General features: G+C 32.5%; 1 protein-coding gene across 2 annotated transcripts; it reads left to right on the plus strand.

Annotated features, from left to right (window-relative positions):
* The first annotated feature begins 15,038 nt into the window (after positions 1–15,038).
* LOC110032215 (WAT1-related protein At1g09380-like) lies at positions 15,039–20,376 on the plus strand. Of its 2 annotated transcripts, none has more exons than XM_020735781.1 (7): positions 15,039–15,570; positions 15,687–15,749; positions 18,760–18,876; positions 18,965–19,205; positions 19,335–19,493; positions 19,748–19,899; positions 20,009–20,166. In XM_020735781.1, exons 1-7 carry the CDS (start codon positions 15,353–15,355, stop codon positions 20,082–20,084), a joined length of 1,026 nt encoding a protein of 341 aa, XP_020591440.1. In that variant the 5' UTR covers positions 15,039–15,352; the 3' UTR covers positions 20,085–20,166. The 2 variants fall into 2 exon arrangements, with proteins under 2 accessions (XP_020591440.1, XP_020591431.1); XM_020735772.1 differs by having other exon boundaries at positions 15,040–15,570; positions 20,001–20,376.
* The last annotated feature ends 4,110 nt before the right edge of the window (positions 20,377–24,486 follow it).

Raw genomic sequence — 24,486 nt, forward strand, 5'->3', positions numbered from 1 at the left:
ATCTGAGAAAAATATAAGCCAGGTATTATCGATTGGCGCACTAATGAAGTGCTGAGCTGGAGGACAACTAATGAAAGCGTGGGAATCCTTCGTTGCCCAAAAATGTCCAAGAAGATCCCTACAAAAGTTAGTTGTATGCATGCTAAATGCAAAACTTAATCTAATAAAAATTGAATACTCTCACTTTAAAGGCTAATATAATAAATCACAAATTAGTGGCAAAAGATTCCCAGCATAATAAACAGTACCCATGACATTGTGTCAGCCATATGACTAGACTTATGTAGCCCGAGCACTGGATCAAGATATAGATAGGTCCTCAAAGCCAATTCGGCTAAGTCTGGTTCAACCCACATGAGCCGGAGCACCATGTCAAGCTTGGTCGGGAGCATCTAGCAAAAAGGTGGGGCAATGTGAGTTGCTTTGCTATCAATTCCTTACACTTAAGAGGGAGTTTCTTGACTCCATCTTTTCTTCCTTTTTCTTCTCCTATTCCAGCCTAGGGGAGCGTCATGTGCATATGTGGATTCAACATATATAACTACATTAATATAAAATAATTTACCAAGCTTTTAATAATGAACATGAAGAATTGCATTTAATGTAAATTTAAAGTTATGGATAAATCCAAAACATTTTTAGTAGAAGAAAATGAAATTACTTAATTGTTACGAAGTTGAATGCTATATTGGGAGATGTTATTGCTGTTTTACTTTCTTTTTCTCCTCTCTATCATAGGAGTTATAATGAGGTTATTCATAATGATGAAAAGTTTTTTTTTTTTTTTTATTTTTAAATTTGCTAGAATCATTGCAGGAAAGTCACAGATTGTAGACTACAAATCAGTCTATAATAAATGATTTTCGATCGAAAAAATTGATTACCGACCGGTTTGTAACCAATTTTTGACAATTAATAAAGTCTTTATCGCAAACATTGTGGCGACTGAATAATTCAGTCTTTGTATGTTAAGAACTGAACTATCAATCACTAATATTTACCAACTAATTAGGGATTGAAATTCAATCATTAAGTATGTATCAGAATAATGACTGAAATTTCGGTCGCGAAAGTACCAACAGAATTACTTATGGATCAGTAATTGGTTTAGTGATCGAAAAGAGACTTGAAAATTCTCTAAGTTAGCAAAAGGATAGGTGTAGATAGAATTTTACATACCGACAATAAAATAACAAAATAGTGACTCAAAATCTTATAATATCTCATAGTTACATAATCGGATCTAATATTGATAATGAATTTGAATGAAAATATAGTGAGCAAAACAACTCATCAAGTAATAATCCAGTACATATAGTTCACAATATAAATGAGATATTCCTACACATGCATGAAAAAAAAGAAGTAACTGTGCTGGTCCTCCTCGCCCTCATTATAAGTCGCTTTCCACGATGTGTCTGATGCTACAATTGTGCAACAGTAGCCTGGAGCCTCTCGACCTTATCATTCATGACTTCCTCAATCTCGTACATCCTGGAATCCAATTGAAGCATAATATCATAGCTGCCTCGCAAGTCCTCGGTCAATGAGACCACGCGCCTGGAGAATTTTTCATGAATCGATGTAGATCACTTGCCGAAACTGGAGTGTTGCACCTCACATAGAAATACATGTGCTCCGATTCTATTGATCCTCCCATTCTTCTTCCCCTGGCCTTTTTCTTTTAGATCTCAAAGTCACAATGGTCAGAATGACCACTGGAGCCACAAGCACCTTCTAGCCTCTAACTCCAAGACTTCGTCAGGCGTTCATAATTATCCTAAAACAATTTTTAAGGATAAATAATATCAAAATATGATTGTAGACAAGTTACACATAAATTTACGTGAACATGGCGACATCTCTTGTCTACCCTTCGAATCCGTTTGATACTGATGCGTACGTGCGCGCAACTCAGGGACGTTGGGCTCTCGGCATAGCTCCAAACTTAGTTAACATAAGAAAAGGATAGAAAATATATAATATGCAAATTAGTTTATTCACAGCCTCATATTGTGCTTGGTATGGGGGAATCAAGCCGCCATAGTGTAAGGAGACACCTAAGCTGACTTATCTCTCTTTCTAACACATGCAGAAATAGACTGTGCTCTGGTCAGCCAGCCCAAACATCCTCGCCTATCCAGATAGGCGTCTTCTACTTCTTCTTGATAGCAATGAACTTATTCTTTAGGTGGTCCTTGCCTTGATTGTCAAAGTTTCACTAGATCTGCTGATGAAGTTGAGCATCCCCCTAGAAGTCCTTCTGCAAAAAAACTAAGCAAATAATGTTTTTTATCACAAAAAATATTTTAAATTTTTAAATGTAATAAAAAATTATTTAACATAAACTCTCTGAACCACATATCCAGAATCTCGATCGGGATCTTCAACCATGATATGAACGGAGCATTGTACTTACCCTTTATAATCTTTGCAATCCTATGGATGGGCACCATGGATGGAAAAATGCTAGAAAAAAGTAATTTTAGCTAAATTATATAATTTAAAGTTAAGTTTGATTATTGTAACTACTTTTACTCATTAATTTCCAGTCGGCTCGATGTACATCCTTTCTGAGATGTCCATAGCATACTTGACAGGGGTGGAGGGGCGTGCTTTGAAGGATGATGGAGGTGGAGCAATGAAAGTAATAGGTTTGGGAGATAGAGCAATTAGGCCTGATGATGGGCCTAACAGGTACATAAGATGGAGCGATGGGTTGGAGGGGTACATGAGATGGAGCAAAAGGCGTGATAGATAGTACTGTTGCACTCAAAATGGAAATTGTCACATTGATGTTTTTCTCTACTGTTGGTCGTTAAGTTGATGTGTGTAAAATATGTAACATATTTTCTTATATTTTACAACATTTTTCGTACTACTTGCATCATATTTATGCTTTTCCAGTATTTTTATTTATAATTGCAGGCTATAGGTTTTATCAAGTGCTTAAGGATGCATATGAGTAGATACATAGAGGTAACTCAATTCCATTCCAAAAGAACCTTGGCGCTACCCATAACGTGTCTATTTGCCTCCTACGCCACTTGTCTATGCACACAATTGAGAGAGTGGTGCTAGGAGCCACACTCAAGGCCCATCAAACTAAGCAATCAAAACCTTGGCACCACCTTATGGCTCCTAGGTGTCTCTAGGGGCGTGAAAAATATCACAAATCGAGCCAAAGAGGCACTCCAAGGTAGAACTTTGGCGTCGCTTAATTGCTTCAAGAGTTAGGACGGTTCCGTTTGACATGGCAGCTTCGTCTGGCATCAAAGGGCTTAAGAGGGAGATTGTGAGGGTGAGTGTATGAGAAAATTGTAGAGATATTTTGATAGAATTTTTCTCTAGTTTTGGTGATCTTCAATGTACCAAGCAAAAGGAGTGAAGAACAAGAAAAGCACTGCAAGAGTGTAATCACTCAGTTTTTTTATTCTATACTTTTGTACTATGATTTCCTTGATTAATAAAATATAATTTGTATTGTTTCAAAGCATGTATAGTCACTATTTTGCATTTCTCCTCTGATTTGGTGATTAAGAAATCTAGGGTTTAATTTTTTCGTATTTGACTAATATGAAACTTTGATGTGGTGAAGTTCTAATCCTTCGATCTTATTTACTTTCAATGTGACCATTTGTTTTGTTAAGACCCATTGTGACCTTTGAGTTTTGAAAGAAATCTTAGTGGAAAAACTATGTTAAAACTCGTCAACTAGGAGAATAGAAATATTGTTCATAGATTAGTGGTATCATTTTGAGAAATACTAACTCCTAGGACAATCTCTTAATTTAGGAAACTAAACATGTTTGATTTCCAAAATTCTTATTGCCACTGAGAAGGGCTAAGGAAGGGATGTGCTCTTGATTGTCACCTATATTTTTTCACTTTGCTTACTCTAGACTTTGGACTCAAATTAGAGGTGACACTCTCGTTCGTTTGAATACCTCACAAATTTCACATAGGATTTTCCTCTTTGCACAAATTAGAACTGGAAACTTTAAATTTTCACAATTTTGAATCACTCATAAGTGACTTAAAACTAATAAACTAGATTTTTCCTTAATTTTGGAGGTTTACTCGTTTCTCATGGGATTGATATACTAACTCAAATTTTGGATATTACTTGGATGACATGTATACTTGTGTTTATCTCTAATGCATCATAACATTTCAGTCTGTATCAAAAGCATTAGGCCTCTTTTGTTGTACGAGCTGGAGATAACTGATCTATTAGGACCCTAGCCTTGATATGATTTGAAGCCATATGTAACAAGAATATGAAAAATGATCAGAATAGTTTTGCTTAGGAAATTATTGAAGTAAAAGCATGAAATAATTGAACTAATGCCTGAAACTCTTGAACTAAAACAGGAAATAATTAAACTAAAGTAGAAAACTATTGAACTAATGCAGGCAACTACTGAACTAAAGTAGAACTACTAAAGTAAAAGTATGATATAATTGAACTAAAGCATGAAACAATGTGACATAAAAGCAGGAAACAACTAAATTAAAGTGGAAATCACCAAAATAGATAAACCATACAAGTACCCATTTTATTATGAATAATCGAAAGTGTGAGTACAGATGGAACTTATAATATCCTTTCCTGTGTCATCATCGGTCACATACACATCAAGACTAACTTCTTTGTATGCATTGGCATTATCCTTTAAGGCTTCTCCTTCATCAATAATATAAAAGGAATATAAAAATATGGCATATTATGCTATTGATGAGTAGTTTTAATGATAGTTTTGACCTCAATAGTCACTTTAGGCTTAGTCTTAATGACCACAACCCAATTAAGTTTGTCTCTTGCACTATTATGGTATTTAAAGTAATATACCTAACATGTTCGACTCGCTAGAGAAAATGATTAAATTTATCATATTTTCTATTCATTTTAACTTTGGTTATATTATATAGTTTTGTTATTCTTAATCTTTGATTGGGAATATGATCAAACAAGATATAATTAAACCAAAACTATTGTATTCAATAAATCCAAGTTACTACAACTGTACAACTTATTGTAGAATCCTATAATAATCTATCTCACCATCAGAATGGTTATTTTCTTTTATACATACAATAGAAATACATGTCTTCTTTTCATACATATGTGTGTATGTAATGATTGAATTTGATATCTTACATAAATAACACATGAGATTCTATGCAGTCAATATATATATAATTGTAGGTGAATATAAGATGTCATGAAATCTAATTTAATGATGAAGGTGCAAGCATGCAAATTCACATGTGCAATACTCTTGGTGGATAATTGACATAAAGACATGTCAAAACATATGTATGAAACCTATAAAATTTTAATTTCAAACATTTAAAATTCATATGACAAAGTCTTTTAGTTTTGCTTGCTTCATTTAGTGTTTTTCATTAAAAATCTTTAGAACTTAGCCATAGTTTTTTATTTAAATCTTGTCTTAATTTGGACATGCACTTTTAACAATTATTTCAACTATTTTGGCTATATCTTGTGGCTAAACACTTTTTGGATTTGAGTACTTACCAAAATCCAAACTATCTATTTACTTTTTTAAGTAGATTATCTCAACTTAGATATGTCATGCATTCAAAACATTTAGAGGTTTTTTGAATGTCTAAAATATTTCTACCTTTTAAATATTTGCACCCTTCTGATAAAATTAAATCCAAAGTTTAATAATTAATAGTTTATATGCTCTTTCTTGTTATTGCATGTTTATTTATATGAGGTTAATAAATTCAATTACTTAGGAATGATCACATTAATTTAAGGACTAAACTTATTTATGATAGGGTGGTTAGTATTAATTGTTAATATGAAAATAAAAGTCATTCTAGTATTCTTAAACCTTATATAATTGTTCAAATATGCGAACAACCAATTGTTGATCTCCATGGTTGTTTTAAACTTTAATTTGATTACTTATGCCATATAGAACTCCAAGCATTTCATAATATTTTCATTCATATATTTTGAAAATTAAATTTACAGACTCAATGCCCTATTAAATAAAGGTTAAGAACATTGATATTTGACATAGAATACATAAATGAATCATATATGGGTGGAAAAAGAAAATATAACTAGCACCTACTAAAAAGGTATTATAACAATTAATTGTAAGCTTCCTCATTTTACACAAAACTTCCTTCAAAATAATAAAATATTTCCTAACACATAAGTTTTACACTCATTAAATCTGGCAAGCTTAGCATTGTCGAAACTGTGCAACAAGACAAACAATCACATAATAATCATCATGCATGTAAAAAATTCAATTTATACCCAACCCTAATCTAAACAAAAATTTTTTAGTATGCCCATTATAGCATCTAAGTGTGTACATATTATTTATGTTAAAGCTAACGAGAGTAATCCAGCTACTTTCGTCGGAGCTTGTTGGATGTCGTAGCCGAAGTGCTAGAGCCAAAGGTAGGAGTTGAAGTGTCAGAAGCCGATGTCTCGTCGGAGCCTCTTCGGAGCTCTTCAATAGCTAGGGCATCACGGAGAGATGAGAGAAGGTTAGGGCATCGTGGACAAAAGAGATAGTCGGGTGAAAACTATAGGGAGAGAAAAAGAAAAATAAATGGTTTGTTGGGCAGCTAAGTTAAAATAATGACTAGCGACCAAAATATATGGCATATCTATTAAATCTAATAAAAGAGTAAATGCATATCTTTAATGTAAATTTTTTTATAGAAATATATCTCAACCCTTCCTATAAAAAAAAAGTCTTAAAGGAAAATTTTAGTATACTTGAATCATCTCAAGCCATATTTTTGGATGATAACAAAATTATAGAACTTCTCTCTCTCTCTCTCTCTCTCTCTCTCTCTCTCTCTCTCTCTCTCTCTCTCATCATTTATAGTCACACTTACGAAAATCAGAGTGTTGTCGACATACAAACCCCATAAACCCTACGAGCACTTCTTCATTCTTGAATTCAAGTTGTTCTTCATGGCATTGATAACCGTTGAATGCTAATGCAAGATGACATCTCATACCTACAATTATGATATTTATATCAAACAAAACGTAGCAACAGAAAAAAAAAAATTAATGCAAAACTCATCATAGTTAGCTTCAATATACTCTAGCTACTACTTGTGTTGAGAAATTAGGGCGAAGAAAAAACAAGAATCGACAACAATCCAGAAGAACACAGAGAATTAATGAGGTGTGTTTCGTTCCAGCATTTGTCCCTTCTATGGTATATGTATCATACCTAACAAATCTTCACCTTGGCGAATATTCAGCCCCTTAGGAGAAATACATCATGGAGTTTTTTACACATTGAAGTGGGCTGGGCCACCTTGCTTCTCTAGCAACTGCAAAAATTCAACAAGTCCAAACAATGCAATAACTTGTTGACAATAACTAGCTTGGTCAACATATCAGCTGCATTTTTATCAGTATGAACCTTTTGCAACAGTATCTCACCAGAAGCAATCAATTCTCTGATCTTGTGATACCTGACATCAATATGTTTGGTTCTCGCATGGTACACCTAGTTCTTAGCCAGATAAATGACACTTTAACTATCAAAATGCAACTGAACTCCACCTTGCTCAACACCTAGTTCCTTTACTAGCCCAGCAAGACATAAGACTTCTTTTGCAGCTTCAGCTGCTGTCATGTACTCAGCTTCAGTTGTAGATAATACCACAATAGACTTGATTTTTGATTTTCAACATATATGCCCTCCACCAAGTGTAAACACATACCCAGTTGTAGACCTTCTTTCATCAAAATCACTTGCATAGTCTGAATCAATGTATCCCACAACTGAAGGATAAATCTGCTGATTGCCAAAAATAATTTCATGTTCTACAATACTGTTCAAATACCTGAAAATCCACTTGACTGCTTCTCAATATCGTCTTCCAGGTTTAGACATGTATTTGCATACTTGACTAACATCATGAGTCAAATCAGAACGAGTACATACAATTTCATGCATCAAGCAGCTAACTGCACTGGCATATGGAACATTTGTCATGTCTTCCATTTTTGTATCTATCTTAGGACACTGTTATGAAAAAAACTTAAAATGATTTGCAAATAGAATGCTCACAGGCTTTGCTTTGCTCATCTTAAACCTGTCTAGCACTTTCTCAACATAACCTCGTTGAGATAAACATAATCGTCTTGAGTCTCTATCTCGATGAATCTCCATTCCAATAATCTTTTTCATATGACCCAAGTCTTTCATGTCAAATTTCTGGTTCAATAAACCTTTCAAACCACAGACATCATTTATATTCTTTGCAGCAATCAGTATATCGTCAACATACAATTATCAAAATATTTTGCACATACAAGTATCAAAATATTTTTTAGGGACATATTTTAAGTAGCACTCTATTCTTATAGATTTATGTATCTCACACCTAAACGTACATATTTACATGCATGGTACTTTACCTCTTTATGAAAATATGGATGTGATCATTAAAAAGTGTAATTACTATTATTTTCAATTTGATGTAAACAAAATGAGTGATAAGCGTGCAAAAATGGAAGTTTTAGTGTGAAATACGTGAATCCAAAATTGAGTGATATATATATATATATAATGTATGTATGTATGTATGTATGTATGTAGATGCCCCTTTTTTTATTGAGTTTAAGATCATCATTAATGGCAACTACATAGCGTTAAGTTATTCAAGTGAGTATTACCCATGGCCTCTAGCATCTTTGAAAGAAATGGTCGGCCTTCCCATTCTAAGTGATTTGGTCTTCTTCCAAGCTAACAATAACAGCAAAAATTAAACTGATGACACTGACGAAATAACCTAATATGTGAAAAGAAAGAAACAAAATTCATATAGAGACACTGACATGACTTACTGGTCCCAAAAGTTAGTGAGGGACCCTCCCAAATAAATAGAAGAGAATCAGTAACTCGTATAAAAAATACAACAATATTTATCGTTTTAACTTTAATAACTTCAGTGTTTTAACTCATCAAAACCCATGCATTGCTTTAGATTTTGGATAAGTTTAAGAGATTTGAGCTTTCTATGACTAAATAAACTAATTAATAATAAATAATTAAAATTTGTGGTGACAGGTTAATGAATTATCATATCACAAGAATTCAACGCACACTCAAATAATAGAAAATCCGAAAAGTAAAAAAATCACGGAGTTTAACTTAGTCAAAACAATCCATTATAACTGATAATTGCAAACACAGTTCATTATCACACAACCGGAAATTACTACATATTTTTTCTATATACATTACTTGTTGCACAATTGAACTTTGAATATTTTTTGCTCAAAAACTTGTTCTGAGATTTTTGCAATGCTTCGAGATTTATGTCGGCTGATGAAAATTTATTGATGGCGTATCAAATATGTAAAACATGATTTTTGTAAAAGCCTTCAATTTGTTTTTCCATTTGACCATAAAAAACCTCATAAAACAGCAAAGCAAGTCCAACTTTAACTTTGCTTGTAGTGGGAAAGGAACTTCAACAATTTGCTTTTGTTTCAAATCCTAAATTAGAAATAATATACTACAATCCATTCATTGATTGCAAACTTGCATTGAACGTGTCCTCTGCATACTCGGATACTCAGATTTGTAGTGTAGAAAAAATATTATGTCTGGTAAATAAAAAATGCAGACTTGATAGATTGCACCAATTCGGGCATTCAACGACATTCTGCAATCCACACCATTACCTACAAGTCCGTCATGTGAATATAATATTTTTTGGTAGCATAACAGTTGGAAATAAAAAGAACTTTAAAATATTAGACTAGAGTCCTCACCCTAATATCAGCATAACCTCTACTCATATCTAATTTTATGCAAACTCAGTGCTTTAATGAGATTTAAATGCCTGAAATTTTAGTTCATGCCTATTAGTGAGAAATAAATGATAAAAATATGAGAAATATGTAAATGAAAATGTGCACGAAATAAATAAGTTACATTTATGATATAAACTCAAGTCTCCTTTAATGTTTTATGAAATTTAGAGGGAGACCTTTGTGATCTTTTTGTTATTGCTGGTGGAAGTTTTATAAGAACACGTAACCTTTATTGCGTATTGCTCACGTGCTCAAGAGCACTTTTTTTTTTTTTTTTTTTTTTTTTTTTTTTACTTTTATATACTCATGAGGATTTGTGGGGGCAAATTTTTGGGGATATTTTTACTTTGTGCTATATTGTTAAAATGTATAATTATATTTTACAAAAAAATAGGGAGATTTACATGAACATCACTTATTTTTTTATTTATTTATATATTAACATTTAAACTTTAATTTTCTTAAAAGAAAATTGATATTTAGCAAAGACCCAAATATCAATTTCTCATGTACTGGACTCCATGATGAGAGCTCGTGTCATTTGCCAAAATATTTAAGAACCTAGCGTCACTGGGGAACGAACATGTGACCTAAGGGGAGTTAAAGTGAACCCCGAAACCAACAGCTTACGGCACACTTGAACTTTAAATTATATATATATGCCAACTTTCATGAAAGGTTATATTTTATCTTTTAAAATTTAAAAACTTTTCACCCACTTCTTAAGTTTCTATAGATCTCACTGCTAAACTTTCTTTTTCTACACTGATGCTACATATATTACATCAAAAGTACTATTATTTTGACTTAGGAAAATAAGATATATTTTTTATGCATTGAAAAGATGATGTCTATGTGAAAATTGAAGTTTGGGTCCAGGATATGTAAATACATAAGAATTGAGTGGTATATATGTAAATCGTCCAAAATAAAACAGTTATCGTTTTGATATGCTAAGAATGATTTGATGGGAATAAATGTAGAAAGTAACAATTAGTATTTCATATGTAAATACATAAATGTAATTGCCACAAAAAATATCCTTTAAGGAAAAATTAAATCAATTAACATGACGTGATGTATTTCATAATCTATTGAGCCCGGACATAATTACGCTTTCTAGGAAACAGATGAGGGCTAGGGTTAGAATAAATTTGTCTAAATGAATATAAGAAAATCAAGCTAAGCTAAATAAAATCAATCTTGAGACGCAATGAATAAATTTCTTCATCCGGCGTGAATTTCTAGGCATATCACAAATCTCAATATAATTTTTTAATAACAAATATTCTAACCCAGATTAAAAATCACGAGAACTTAGATTTTATCAGGCTTACTGTTAAATTAATCGGCTCAATGAGATGGACTCAATGATACCAAAATTGATCAAATCCGAGTCAAATCAGCTCAGATCAAGTCATTAAATTAAATAACTTTTAAAAGCTCTTAGTGCATAAGTAGAAGGTTAAATGCATTTCAAATCTAACAAACTTATATTCAAATTGAGTGTCTCAATAGGATGAATCCAAAGATGCCAAAATCATTCAATTCTGACATCATTAAGACACTTAAATGTGCATGGAACACCATTAGATCGAGAGAATCTCCCTAGATCGTTTGATCATAGTGGTCTAGATTCTTCTCTTATTTGCAACATAGACTCTATTAATAGAGTCCTTCCCTCTTCTTAAGAGAGTACCTAGATCTTGAGCCAGAAGAAGATCGAAGCTTGGAGAATTAGCTGAAGTCCAGCATCGCTTCTGTACTGAAGAGTCGACGAATATCTCTAGCTTCTACAACAACCAACCATCATCAACTACCACATGTTAACTACCATCGACCATCGTCAGTCGGTCTCTACTCGTTGCAGTGAAGCTTCATACGCAGTCAAGACTTGTGTTGCAGAGTGGAAGTAACAAACGACGTCGCAGAATCACGAAGTGTCCTACGAAGAAGTATGTTATCCAAAACATCTTGCCAGTCTGAAAAACGGTGTATCCAGTAACTACTCCTCACTGTGACTGCTCCATACCATGGGCAATGAGCTCTTATGTATACGACCGTTATAACTCGAGAAACTGTGTAACCATTTCTTACCCGTGGGAGAAGACTTTGTATGTATAATCACCAAATTATAGTGGATCATTCAACTTGTATAAGCTCTATGGCTTTTGCCCTTTCTGGGGTTTTCACGTAAAAATTTTTTATAATTCTACTTATCACTTTTATTGCATAAGTGTGTGTTGGATTCTCGTGCAACACTAAGACTATAATTCATCACTTTATCATTGGGAATTCTCTAGCATGCATCAAATCTATTTATGTACTTTCATATTGTAACTTTGCTTAATTTAATTTAACTTGCTGTAATTTGAAGGATTCAACTCTGGATAAAACGGATTAAAATTAATGCAATTACATAATATATATTCATTCAAACAATCAAAACTAGAAAAAAAAAATTAATTTATAACATATAGTCCTTTTTAACTCACTCTAAATAGAATTAAAACTATCATTAAAAACAGCAGTCTGGAAATATAATATTTTATGATTTAATTTTGAACTCAAATAAAAGAAAATTTCAAACCAAATAATTCAATTTTATTTTGTGCATGATATGGTATACACTTTTGTTTAGTACCAAAATAAATAAACAAATTAAATTTTTGTAGGTGATTCTGTTTGCTTTTTAAGTTACTGTTTCGGATATTTATTTAAATTATTTGGTTTTAAGCCATTGGTTATTGACTCGAAGTAATTGATAAATTCAAAGGGCATTTACATACAAGCCACACAATTCCTATGTGTTAACACATCTTTGTTTTTTTTTCAAAAACGAATTACGGCTAGCCTCGGTCATCCCTAATGCGCCTAACAATTCCAGTACCACACCTTCTACTAGAGGAATCGAACCCCATACTAGAGGAAACCTACAACTGACAAGCATATACCCGACCAACTGATCTGAGTACGCGACACTGTGTTAACACATCTAATACTTAAAACTTCATATTTACATGCATAACACTCAACTCTTCTAACATTACATAAGAAAACATCGCTATTATTTACATTTTAAAAGTAAATACGCCTTTACATGCATAACTTTATGACACCATACAAAGCATAAATATGAAAATTTAAGTTTCACATAAATAAATACAAATGACTTGTGTGACATGTATGTAATTTTCTTGAAATCAAATCAGTAACGTCAACTATTTATGACTTCTCTCATGAAATTAAAAAGCAGTCGGCTAGTGGTGTGCATCTCATGAAAATTAGCAATCAGTCGTTCATGCAACGTGCACTTATGGGGAATTAATGTCGGGTTGGACTAAAGAAAAGATGGATTTGCACATGAAAGCTCCGAGCAATCATGATAAGAAGTTCCGTAAACCATTTTTTCTTTTTCTCCCTAAAGCCTCTGCTTCTTTCTGTCTTTTCTTGGGAGTAATGGTGTGCTTTCGGCTTTCTTCAATTGGAAAGTTGGTGGTGTGAGGGATTGTGAAAGTTTGGAGGGCACATATATCTTTCTAAATTCACTTGGGGGTGTTTGGCAACGCACAAGAATTAATTTAAATAGGATTCAGTGACTCCTCTAAATTTGGATCTATCAAATCCAAAAGGGTAGAATTCATATATGTGTTTGGTTTGATTAAGGTTAAATCTTGCTAAATTTGTTTGAAGTGCTTCGCGACAACGAGAGAAGCGATGACCCGTAGGTGTGCTTTCTTCCTCAATTCGTTAAATCCACGTAATAGTTGGATTTAATAGATTCAAGATTTACATGAAAAGGGAGGAAATATTGGATTTAAGGTTTATTTTTTTAGTTTGGCAGGATTTATGTTAAATCCTGACGTAAATCATGTCAATATTGTGAACCAAACTCCCCCTTAATTAGTTGTTAGTCTTCTCAGACTGTATCATGACGCAATTTGATATAACTCACATACATATCAAGTTGAGTATGCAGTAAAATATTTTTCAAAGATAAATTTAGATGAAATTTTTTGTATCTTTTAGATGTCATATAATACAATCACTGAATTGATAATAATAAATAATAATATGGTGGAAATCTTCATCCCATATTTTTATATATCAAAATTATTTGTTTTAAAAATATTTATGTCTCATAACCACTTTTTTTCTTAAGTTAGCAATACATATTTATAGTAAGCTTATAAGAAAATACATTCATAAATAATTAAGTGGTATCTCTGAGTAACAACAATGATTTCACTTCACTAGAAGCTTACCTTTCCTTAAGAATATATGAAAATTGTAATTTTTTTCAAAACCTTAATAAATTTCATTTATAGCATTCAAATTTTTAAAATATTTAAAAAAAAATCATGGCGAACAAATAATCACCTTAAATTGTATCCATCTCTTCCCCAGATACAAATAAGCTCAATGAGTGGCAAGATACATCATTTAGATTTTAAGATGCATCATTACTTTACAGTATTAAAGTATAGATTAATTGACATATTTTAAAACATGTTGAGAAATTAGGACGAAAAAAAATAGGAATCAACACAAAACAAGAAGAACACAGAGATTTAATGAGGTTCGGTAAAGATGTCTACGCCCTAGGGAGCAGAGCGGCAGCTTTCTTCAATATTCAACAAAAGAGTACAGAATAGAGAATTCAGAATCTCACATAGGGTTACAAAAATGACATATATATAACCTTATAGTACAATATGTAATTATTTAAATAACCCTTGTACCAAACTGTGAGGTGTTGCCCCCGCACCCCAACCCACATAATAAAACTCTCTCAATTTGACAAATTCTTCCGCTTCACTCCGCTCGTGGGCTCCGCTTGGTATATGAGCCATACCTAACAAAATAGCAAACTCTCCACATGCATTCAACATATATCGGGACATCAGAACCACATTTGATTTAAAAATAATTAATAACAAAAAGACAAGACATATCAAGCATGTTTGTTATGCCTTGAGAGCAAGTGAATGACAAAGGAATACTCTAGAAAACTAATAAAAAATATATATTTTCAAAAATATAATCTTATTATATATACAATAAGTAATCTATTTACATTTTTTTTTTAATATGTTTTTGCTTCACTTCCTCAGAGGAGAAGAAAATTAACAAATATGAACTGGACTCTTCATATTATTGCCATGATGGAGTTGTATCATATTCATATGAACATATCCTCACACCATCACAGTCAAAAATCTTAACAGTTCACTTCAAGACAGGTTATCTATATTAATAATGAGTCAGATATCTCATACTTATGATCCACCATGGAAATGATATTTTCTGCCATTAATTACATATCTAAACTTTAAATGTGCCCCCCCAGTAATTCTATATTCACCTATTCATTTCCTCCCCTTTTCTATTCCTTTTAAATCCCTCCCCCGAGCATCTTTCCTCCTCCTCCCATTCGAATTAAACACAAAGAAGAAAAAGTAGCATAAACAGAAGAAGAAAAAGAAGAAGAAGAAGAGGAGGAGGATGGGCGGTGAAGGCAGTGTAGGAGAGAAGAAGGGGAAGCAATTACTGGAGAGCCTGAAGGATCCATCCAGCATGGTTTTGGTTCAGTTGCTGACAACTGGGATGTTTCTCTTGTCTAAGGTTGTGCTCAACAAAGGCCACTCTGTCTTCTCTATTCTCACGTACCGCTGTGTTATCGGAGCTCTCTTCGTCTTGCCATTCGCTCTGTTCAACGAAAGGTCGGTCTCTGTTAACCCTCTGCCTCTTAATTTTTCTTTATTATCTTTTTTTTTCATAATTATGTTTCATTAAGCTCTTAATTAATCGATCATTTGTTGGTATATGATTCTTTCAGAGGAAAGTGGAAGGAAATAAATGGGATGATTGTCGTTTGGATCTTCTTCAACGCTTTAATGGGGTGAGTTTAATTAATTACATTGCTGTTTTAATCACTTTAATTAATTCAATCTTAATTGTTTTCATTGATCTGCAAGGAGGTTTTTGTTCAGTTTAGTTTAAGTAAACATTTTAGTTTTTATTAGATCGATTTTCTTAAAAAAAATTGACTCGATTTCAAATGTTTTATAAGATTATCCTTGAAAATAATTTCAGCAATTTTGAAATTTATCGAGAATATTCTCGCCAATTGCCTTTTTCTTAAATGCCATTATTCAATTTTAATTCAATTTGGACAAGTGAAATTAGAAATGTTTATAAACTCGAACTTTATCCTCAACCGTCCAAAATAAAAGGGATAATTGCACACCAAACTTAGATAAACTCATACCAATTCACCCACTGAGATCAACCCCTTCCAAAATACTATGTCCCCCAAATTATTATTTACCTTTCCAATCAGATATTTTTAATATTTCAATCTTACGTCAGATTAGTTATATATTAAAAATGAGATGAAAGTCTTCTTAGATTAAAAAATGATGGAATATTGAGATATAATAAAAAAAAAATTGAAAATAAAAAATTTTGGCAGGCTTTACATACGAAACCCCCAAATTTTTTATATTTGTCTGTCTTAGATCTAAATTTTCATAATTACAAACATCATATGTAAAGTCAGATCATCTTTTCATCCTGATATGTCTGTAAAAATGAAATTTTAGATGTGAGATACGTAATCTGGTGTTATGTATGTAATTTTCCCATAATTTTAAATACGTCACCGTTCACCGATGCATCCTCCTTACGCAACCAAACAAAAAAGGACATACCTACGATTGATGGTGATGCCTTAAAGGTAATATTAGCTCCATAAATGTTCGATTTATTTTTTTTTAATTTAATCGAACAATAAAATAATTCCTCATGAGGTAAGGCACATGTGGTTCAAAAAAAATAATAAGTTCAAAAATATTCTGCGAAAGGTGAAATACTTGTAATTGTTTGGGGTTTAATTTCAAAACAAAAGGCACTAACATAACATAATATAATAAAGCTATTTGATTGAAATGCATTACAAGAGTCTAATTCTTTTTGGATGTAAAAACGAGTCAGCAGTCGATTGATTTGAACGGGCTCAGGTTGAATGTTTGAATGATTAACTAGATAAGATATTTTAATTAGAAATAAATGTTGATAATACTATATACGATAAATTCTGAAATCAAAACAGAAAGTAAGAGCATAGAAAAAAGGGAGAAGAAGAAAACGAGAGGGTCGATCTTAGGCAGCTATATCTATTTGAAAGAGCAGCAGTGAAGCTGTTAAAAAAGAAATTGTTATTCAAAAAACTGTAGTGGCTATTATAAATTAATTTTACTTTCAAAAGTTAGAACATAACTTTTCGGCAGTCATCACACTTCGTCTGATCATGTTGCAAAAATACAATTTTTTTTTTAAAAAGCTGACAAAATACGATTTTATCAAAGGCTTGCACGTGCAGAGCGGTGCCGCAAAGTTGCCCTAAACGCAACCTAAATCTCTCGTTATAATTTTGTTCTGAAAATCTTCAATCTCTATCATATAATCAACCAATACTCGTTACATAATTTGTCGCTCTTGTAGAAATACTCGAAGGTTTCATCAATCATGCTTCATAAAGAGTTCTTTGACTCCTAAGCCAATCCAAGTGAACCGTCATTGTTGTTGTCTCATTCTCATTTTCAACCATAATAGTTTCTCCTTTTTCATTAAATGGTCCACTTTATAATTCAATAATACATGAGTATACAAAATCAATCAAATTTTATGTTGCATCAATCTCAAAACAATATCCACAATTTTGAGACCATCCCTATCAAAATCTAATCTGTATTTCATTGTCCAAAATCATTTGATCCTTATTTATGGGTGTTTACTAACAAGTATTTTATTATATTTGAGTATTTGTTCATGTTAGTTATATTTTTTAACTTGAGGTTAACAAAATAAGATTAGTTTACTTCGCAGCTTTTTTTTATTATAAATATTTTTAAAATTAAATCCATCAAATATTCATGTTGTATTTTGATGCAGAAAATAAATTTTAATTGAAATTAAAACCAATAATTTTCAATGGCCAAAATCACAACTTGATGGGTCCATACCCACGTAAAAGATAACCCTAATCTGTTAGTAGTTTTCATTTTTTTTCTTTTTTTTTTTTTTTTTGCATTTATATATTTGATCAATAATTGGCTCAATATTTATTTAATAGTATCATAATTATGATAATATTGATAAAACAAATTAGATTAAAAGAATAACTAAATATAAAAAAAAATATTTCAAAAATATGCCACCAAAACAAAAATTATAAAATCCTTACAGATGTACCCCACTAACTTTTCACCTGCTCTGGGGGTCTTAGTTGTCGCGGGCAAGTACTATAATGAGTTTATATTTCAAAATTGATGTGTACTCAGACATATCGAAATATTAAAATAAAATGTGATTGCAGCACTATGGGCCTACTTATGCTTTGAGCTCAATACGTGATGAGATTTAAGTCTTATTATAATCATGTATTGACAGTTTTTTGTCTATTTAGGGACATCATCTTCAATTATTATAGCTTCAAGAAAATAAAATAAAATTTGTGTGAATGCAGATCTGTGAGGATTCATCGAATTTAGGTGCCTATTATTCTTCTCATTAGACTTTATGGAGGCCATTATGCTCATTCTCAACTACTTCCCGGAATGTCTTTGGGTCTTTGAAATTTTGGATATAGTTATCAACAATAATAAAATAGTGCCTATAAATCTTTGTTTAGATTAAGCAAATATTTTTAATTATTATATATACATATTTATATATATATATATATATATTTTTTTTTTGTTTAAGGGTTATTAATTTAAATTATCCAAAAAGGATGTATTGCCTTGCCAAGAAAATTATGTATACGCATATATGTATGTATGTATGTATATGCATGTATATGTATATTAGCATAAGGTTGGGACTAAAATCAAACACTTTCGTTGCAGGCTTACTGGCGCCATGGGATTTTACTACTATGGGCTTTGTGATACCAATGCTACTTATGCTGCTAGTTTCCTGAATTTAGTGCCAGTAGTCACATTTTTATTTGCAGTGATTGTCAGGTAAAATAAATAAAAAACTACGCTTAAGTCAAAGTTAGAGATATTGCAACCAAATTGATCCAATATATGCTATTGTTTGGTTGCGCAGACTAGAGAGACTGGGGTTTGATAGTCGAGGAGGAAGAATAAAAATTCTGGGCACGATACTCTGCGTTGGAGGAGCAATGGTTATCAGCATGTATAATGGAGTAACCATTCATATAACTTCTCCAAAATGGGAAATTAGTAACCCTAAGAAAGCGTTCGGGGACGTCAGCAGTCACAAAGTTCGTGGGACTTTGTTCTTGATTTCTAGCTGCTTCTGCTTCTCCACTTGGGCTATAGTTCAGGTAGAGCTGAGACACGGGTTTAGTTAATTAAAATCTTATTTTACTTCTCTTATTGGGTACATTGGAGATATTACAAATCAATATGAAATTACTGAGGATTAAATATTGATTGAGTTTATAAAACTTCAGGCGAAATTGCTGCAACGATATCCCTACAAGTATTGTGCAACTATGTACACGTGCGTTGCTGCAAGTTTTCAATCTGCAGTTTTGGGTTTTATTCTGAATCATAAGAGAAGCAAATGGATATTGAAATGGGATTTAGAGTTGTTGCTCGTAGTATACTCTGTAAGTCTTCACCTCTCCCTCTCTCACACAATTAGAGATTTAGCATAACTTTTTACTGCAAATATGGACGGTGTAATGTAACTTAATAAACAATGCAATTTTAATTTGAAAATCATATAATTAATACGTGAGAATTAAAGTATTAAAGTTCTGAGAAGTCTTATCTGAATAGAAAATTTTATCATTAGAAATATAAATATGATTTATTTAAGAAAAACAAAAGGTTTATTTTGTAAAATTTTAATTATTTGCAGGGAGCACTGAATACGGGAGCTGTATTTTGCTTGATTTCATGGGTTGTTCCTCGTAAGGGTCCTTCCTATGCAACCATGTTTAATGCTCTGTCACTCATACTTACCACTATTTTAGAAGCGGTTTTCATGATTGGAGATGTCAAAGTCGGGAGGTAAGTTTATAAATATTTTAGTTTAGTCGTATTAATTTGAATATACACAATGTTTGACTTTTTTTTATTTTTTTATTATTATTTTTTTTTTTTTTTTGCAGCCTGATAGGTATAACTCTTATCATTGTTGGACTTTATGCTTATCTGTGGGGCAGAGGGCATCAGCTGCCATCAAAGCAGATTAGTGATGAAGAAACAATAATTAGAGCGTCGACATCTCAGCGAGTAGAAGAGATAGATGTGTATTGCAGTCAAGATATTGAGAGTCTGGAAGCAGTCCAATATCAGAACGGCAGATGATATGATCATGTAATTGAGTCATTAAGTCGTGTCAATTAATGATAATTTTGGGTTTGTACAGTACTAAGCTCTTCAGGCTTAGAATTAAGAAGAAGTCGGAGTAGGCTTCTTTTCAATAGAAGAAATGTCGCCCAAATCTCATTATATGCAATGAAATCGGTCTTTGTAGTTTTCGGATCCCATGCATTGATTTTGTTGTTGTTATGTCCATTTATAAAACTTTTAACCTGAGAATCTATAATTAATTAGTGAATGAGATTATAAAGTTTACTCAGACATTTGTTAAGCACAAATAATGTTAACTTGAAATAATAGGAGTGTGTATTATTTGGTTCGAAATTAAAAAATTGAATCGAAGTTAGATCACTTGATTTATTTGGCTCAGTTTTAGATTAATATTTCAATATTTATTTTAAAAGTTTAATGATTGATTTTTGGATTTCAGCTCAATTTAATATCCATTAAGAGCCCGTTTGGGGCAACTTATTTACGTGCGGCAGTGTTTTAAGAACGCCATCATGCCGTTTGAATAAAGGGTTTAGTGGGTGTTTCATAAACGCCGCGACCTGCGTTAATTTTTTTGTTCTATCTACCGATCGTTGGGCTTCACCTGCGTTCGGCGTTTGCGACTGACGTTTAGGGCTCGAATTCCTCCCGTGCCCTTGGGTGATCTCTCACGTGCTCTTCCTCGCCCTCTCCCTCCCCGATCTTCTCCCTCGCAAACATCGATTCGATTGTTTTTCTCATTTTTTTGCAAGATTCGCTATGTGCTGTTATGCTTTCTGGTTGGTTTTATGGCTCGATCTTCTCCGGTTGGTTTTGTGTGGCTTGATTCGATTGTTTTTACTTTTTTTGCAAGATTCAGTTTTTATGAGGGTTTATCAAGGATGTCTTTGTTGAATTATTTGGGAACACTTGAGTGCATTGGATCTGTGTTCGAGTGCACTTTCGATTTTTTTTTTTTTTTTTTTATATTACCAGAAAGGCAGGAGGGCAAAATGCATTGGATCTGTGTTCTACTGCACCTATTATATTGTTCTGTGAGCTTTTCTATTCGTATGAATTCGGGTATACCCTTATGTATGGGCTTGAGCTAGTTAGTGATGAGGTCATTTGAAAAATTTCTTCTTTTTGTTTCTGTGTTAAAACTTCATCGTTCAAAATGTTGGAATTGGAAAATTGGAATTGTGGAATGCTTTGGATCTTTTTCGTGATTGCAATGCATGAAAATATTTTGAATTCTTGTTTTTTCTGGAGAAGAAACAATACCGCCACTTCATTTGCAATGCATTACTGTTAGCAGATAATGGGGAATTTATTTGCAATGCATTTAGATACATTCCATTAGAGAATATATCATGGGGCTTTTCTTTGAATGTTACTCAGTTGTATAATTGAGAATTTATTGGCCTTGGAGATGAACTATGTCTATGGCTTTAGTGTTGCGATGAAATGCAAGCTATCTATGGTATGTTGTCCACTTTTGATACTCTGCTAATATATCGATGGGCATTTACATACAGAACCCTCAATTCTTTGAATGTTATTCTTTAGTGCATGAATTCTCTCGCTTTCATTTATATGTTGATGAATTATTTTTGTTTGGGTTTTAGAGCATCGGGTTGGTATATTTTATGGGGTTTTCTAGTTTTCTTTGATGTTGAGGATAGAGAGAAAATACACTGCTTATATTTTAGACCTACGAGTTGTATTGGTCTTTAGAGCTTCGGTTTGCATTGGTCTTTTATGCTGATGAAAATGCGGCAGTTGCTTCGGGTGGAATTGGATTTCACGAGATGTACGAGAAGGTACATATCAAATATAAGATGTGTAATGTTTTATTGTCACACCTGTACTTCAATTGAATGTCATTCAATGTCAGTCAGTCAGTATATGAAAAATGTCTATTGCTTATTTGTTACACATGTACTTCAGGTGTAGTGTTCTCCATTGAGAATCATAACTATGTAATCTTACACAATTGCATAATAAAACATGTTTGATGTCTTACTGTGGATGTAGGTCTTTAACTAAATCACATAATTCCTTTAGGATGGATCCGCAACATGAATGTCGTAAGAGAATGGCATGGGTTACAGCTATTGCCATATTATTGTTGGAGTATTACCAATCAAGCAGGGATCGTATACCCCGAATGACCTCCATCTTTGTTGGGGATAAATGGGTAGGTGGAATGTTTTCTGGACATCCAATTAGGTTCAGTAACATATTTTGAATGACTGTACTGATATTTATGGATCTCTTGCAAGAGTTATCCCTGAATCACGGACTCCAAGGTTCTTCGAGAACGACAATAAGGGAGGTATTGGCTATAACGCTATATATTATGTCACAGAATGAATCAATTAGGGGTGCTATGAAGAGATTTCAGCATTCATCGGAGACAATAAGTAGTTATTTCTCCAAAAGCATACAGGCACTTGATAGTTTAGTCTCTGAAATCTTGTTAGGTATTAATTAAAAATAACAATGTCTTCTATAATAGGAAAATACTATTTGCTTGATGTTGGATACCCTATGCAGAGGGGCTATCTAAAGTCATATCTAGACACTAAGTACCATATTCCTGATTTTGAGCGAGCAAGTGGTACTATTCGTGGTAGGAAAGAAATGTTTAACAAATGTCATTCTTCTTTACATTGGGTAATTGAAAGAACGTTTGGGGTTTGGAAGAAGAAATGGGTCATCATACGTGATATGTCGTCATATCATTTCAGAATCAGGTGCATATTGTGGTGGCAACAATGACACTTCATAACTTCATCCGACGACATCCTTCACGTTCAAATACGAACTTCAGCATGGCTGATAACGATGAGCTGAATGTCTATGAAGAACCATCAGAAATTATGATCGGGCCTTCAGTTCCTGAGGATGAGCATGATTTTAATGAATTTGAAGTTCATAACACGTAGGGTGTGGCTGAGATGGCTGATCTGAGAGAGTCTATAGCAGATGCTATCTATGGCAGTTAATCCAGCAAGTCTTTCTTTTCTTCGTACATTATAGATTTATTTTGATGTGTAATTTTTCTTTCTTTTTTGGAATAAGGTCTGACATTCAATTTTTTTTATTTTTATTTTTTCGCAGTTATATCAACATGTCTTTTAGGATTTCGGTGACAAAAAAAAAGTTGTTTGGTGTTAATGTGCATTACCGGCTCCATTACTCACGTCGCGTCAACCTCATAGCAGTGGGAGACAATTCTACGGCTGCCCCAGGGGTGTTTCAGCTCGTTGTGGTTTCTTCTGATAGATCGACACTCCAACATGTTACACTGCCAGCAGTGATGGGAAGCCACCGATGTTTTCCCAGGTTGATAGTGCAGTTGAGGACATGCATAGTCAGAGTTTGAAATTGAATATTTTAATATTTCTCATTGTACTTGTACTTGTTTTTATCTTTTTTTTTTTATTTTTCTGATACTCACGAGTGTGAGAACTGTTTGTCATCTTTTTAAATTGATCTGTGATGATTTTATGTTTCTGCACTATATGTTGTTGTACTTCCAATAAGTCATTTTGAATAAACTGCCCCAAACAGTTTTACCAGACAGGGGCAGGAAGATCATTTATACAATCATAACTAACAATAAGTTATTTTGAATAAGCTGCCACAAACAGTAAGCCAACATATTCTGATAATCTGCAGATTATCAGATTATCAGAATAATCTGTTTATCAGCAGACTATAAGAAAATCAATAGCTGCCCCAAGCAGACCCTAAATCAATGAAAGAAAAAAAAATTGAAAATGAGAAAATTAAATTTATTTGGAAATTAAGTTGTACGGCAATAAAGTTGTGACGAAATTCTTCATGAATAAATTAAATGTATGGAAGCCTTTATATGTAAATTATACGATTTAAAAATCTCTATATGTGAAAACCTCAAAAAAAATAAATTGAGTACATGCCATGTTTCTTTTAAATTGGTTAGAAATTCATAATTTTAAAGAGACGGCGAGAAAATAAGAATAAGATGTTAAATTTTTATTTATTTTAAAATAGAACATTTAGCTTTTATTATTTTGATGCCAAAAAATGTTAAGTTTAGGTTTGATCAAACTAAACCAATTCAACTGAATTATATTTCGATTTGATTTAGATCAATTTTAGCAAAAAAAATTTGATTCAATTTTTTGAATTTTAGATTTTAATTTTACTTGATTTAACTAATCTGTGAATCTATTCAGTATGCATCCAAATTAATTGAGCGAACATCCTTCATTTTAAATATATATATATATATATATATATATATACACT

Source organism: Phalaenopsis equestris, unplaced genomic scaffold (genome assembly GCF_001263595.1).
Source record: "Phalaenopsis equestris unplaced genomic scaffold, ASM126359v1 Scaffold000002, whole genome shotgun sequence".
NCBI classification, from domain to species: domain Eukaryota; kingdom Viridiplantae; phylum Streptophyta; class Magnoliopsida; order Asparagales; family Orchidaceae; genus Phalaenopsis; species Phalaenopsis equestris.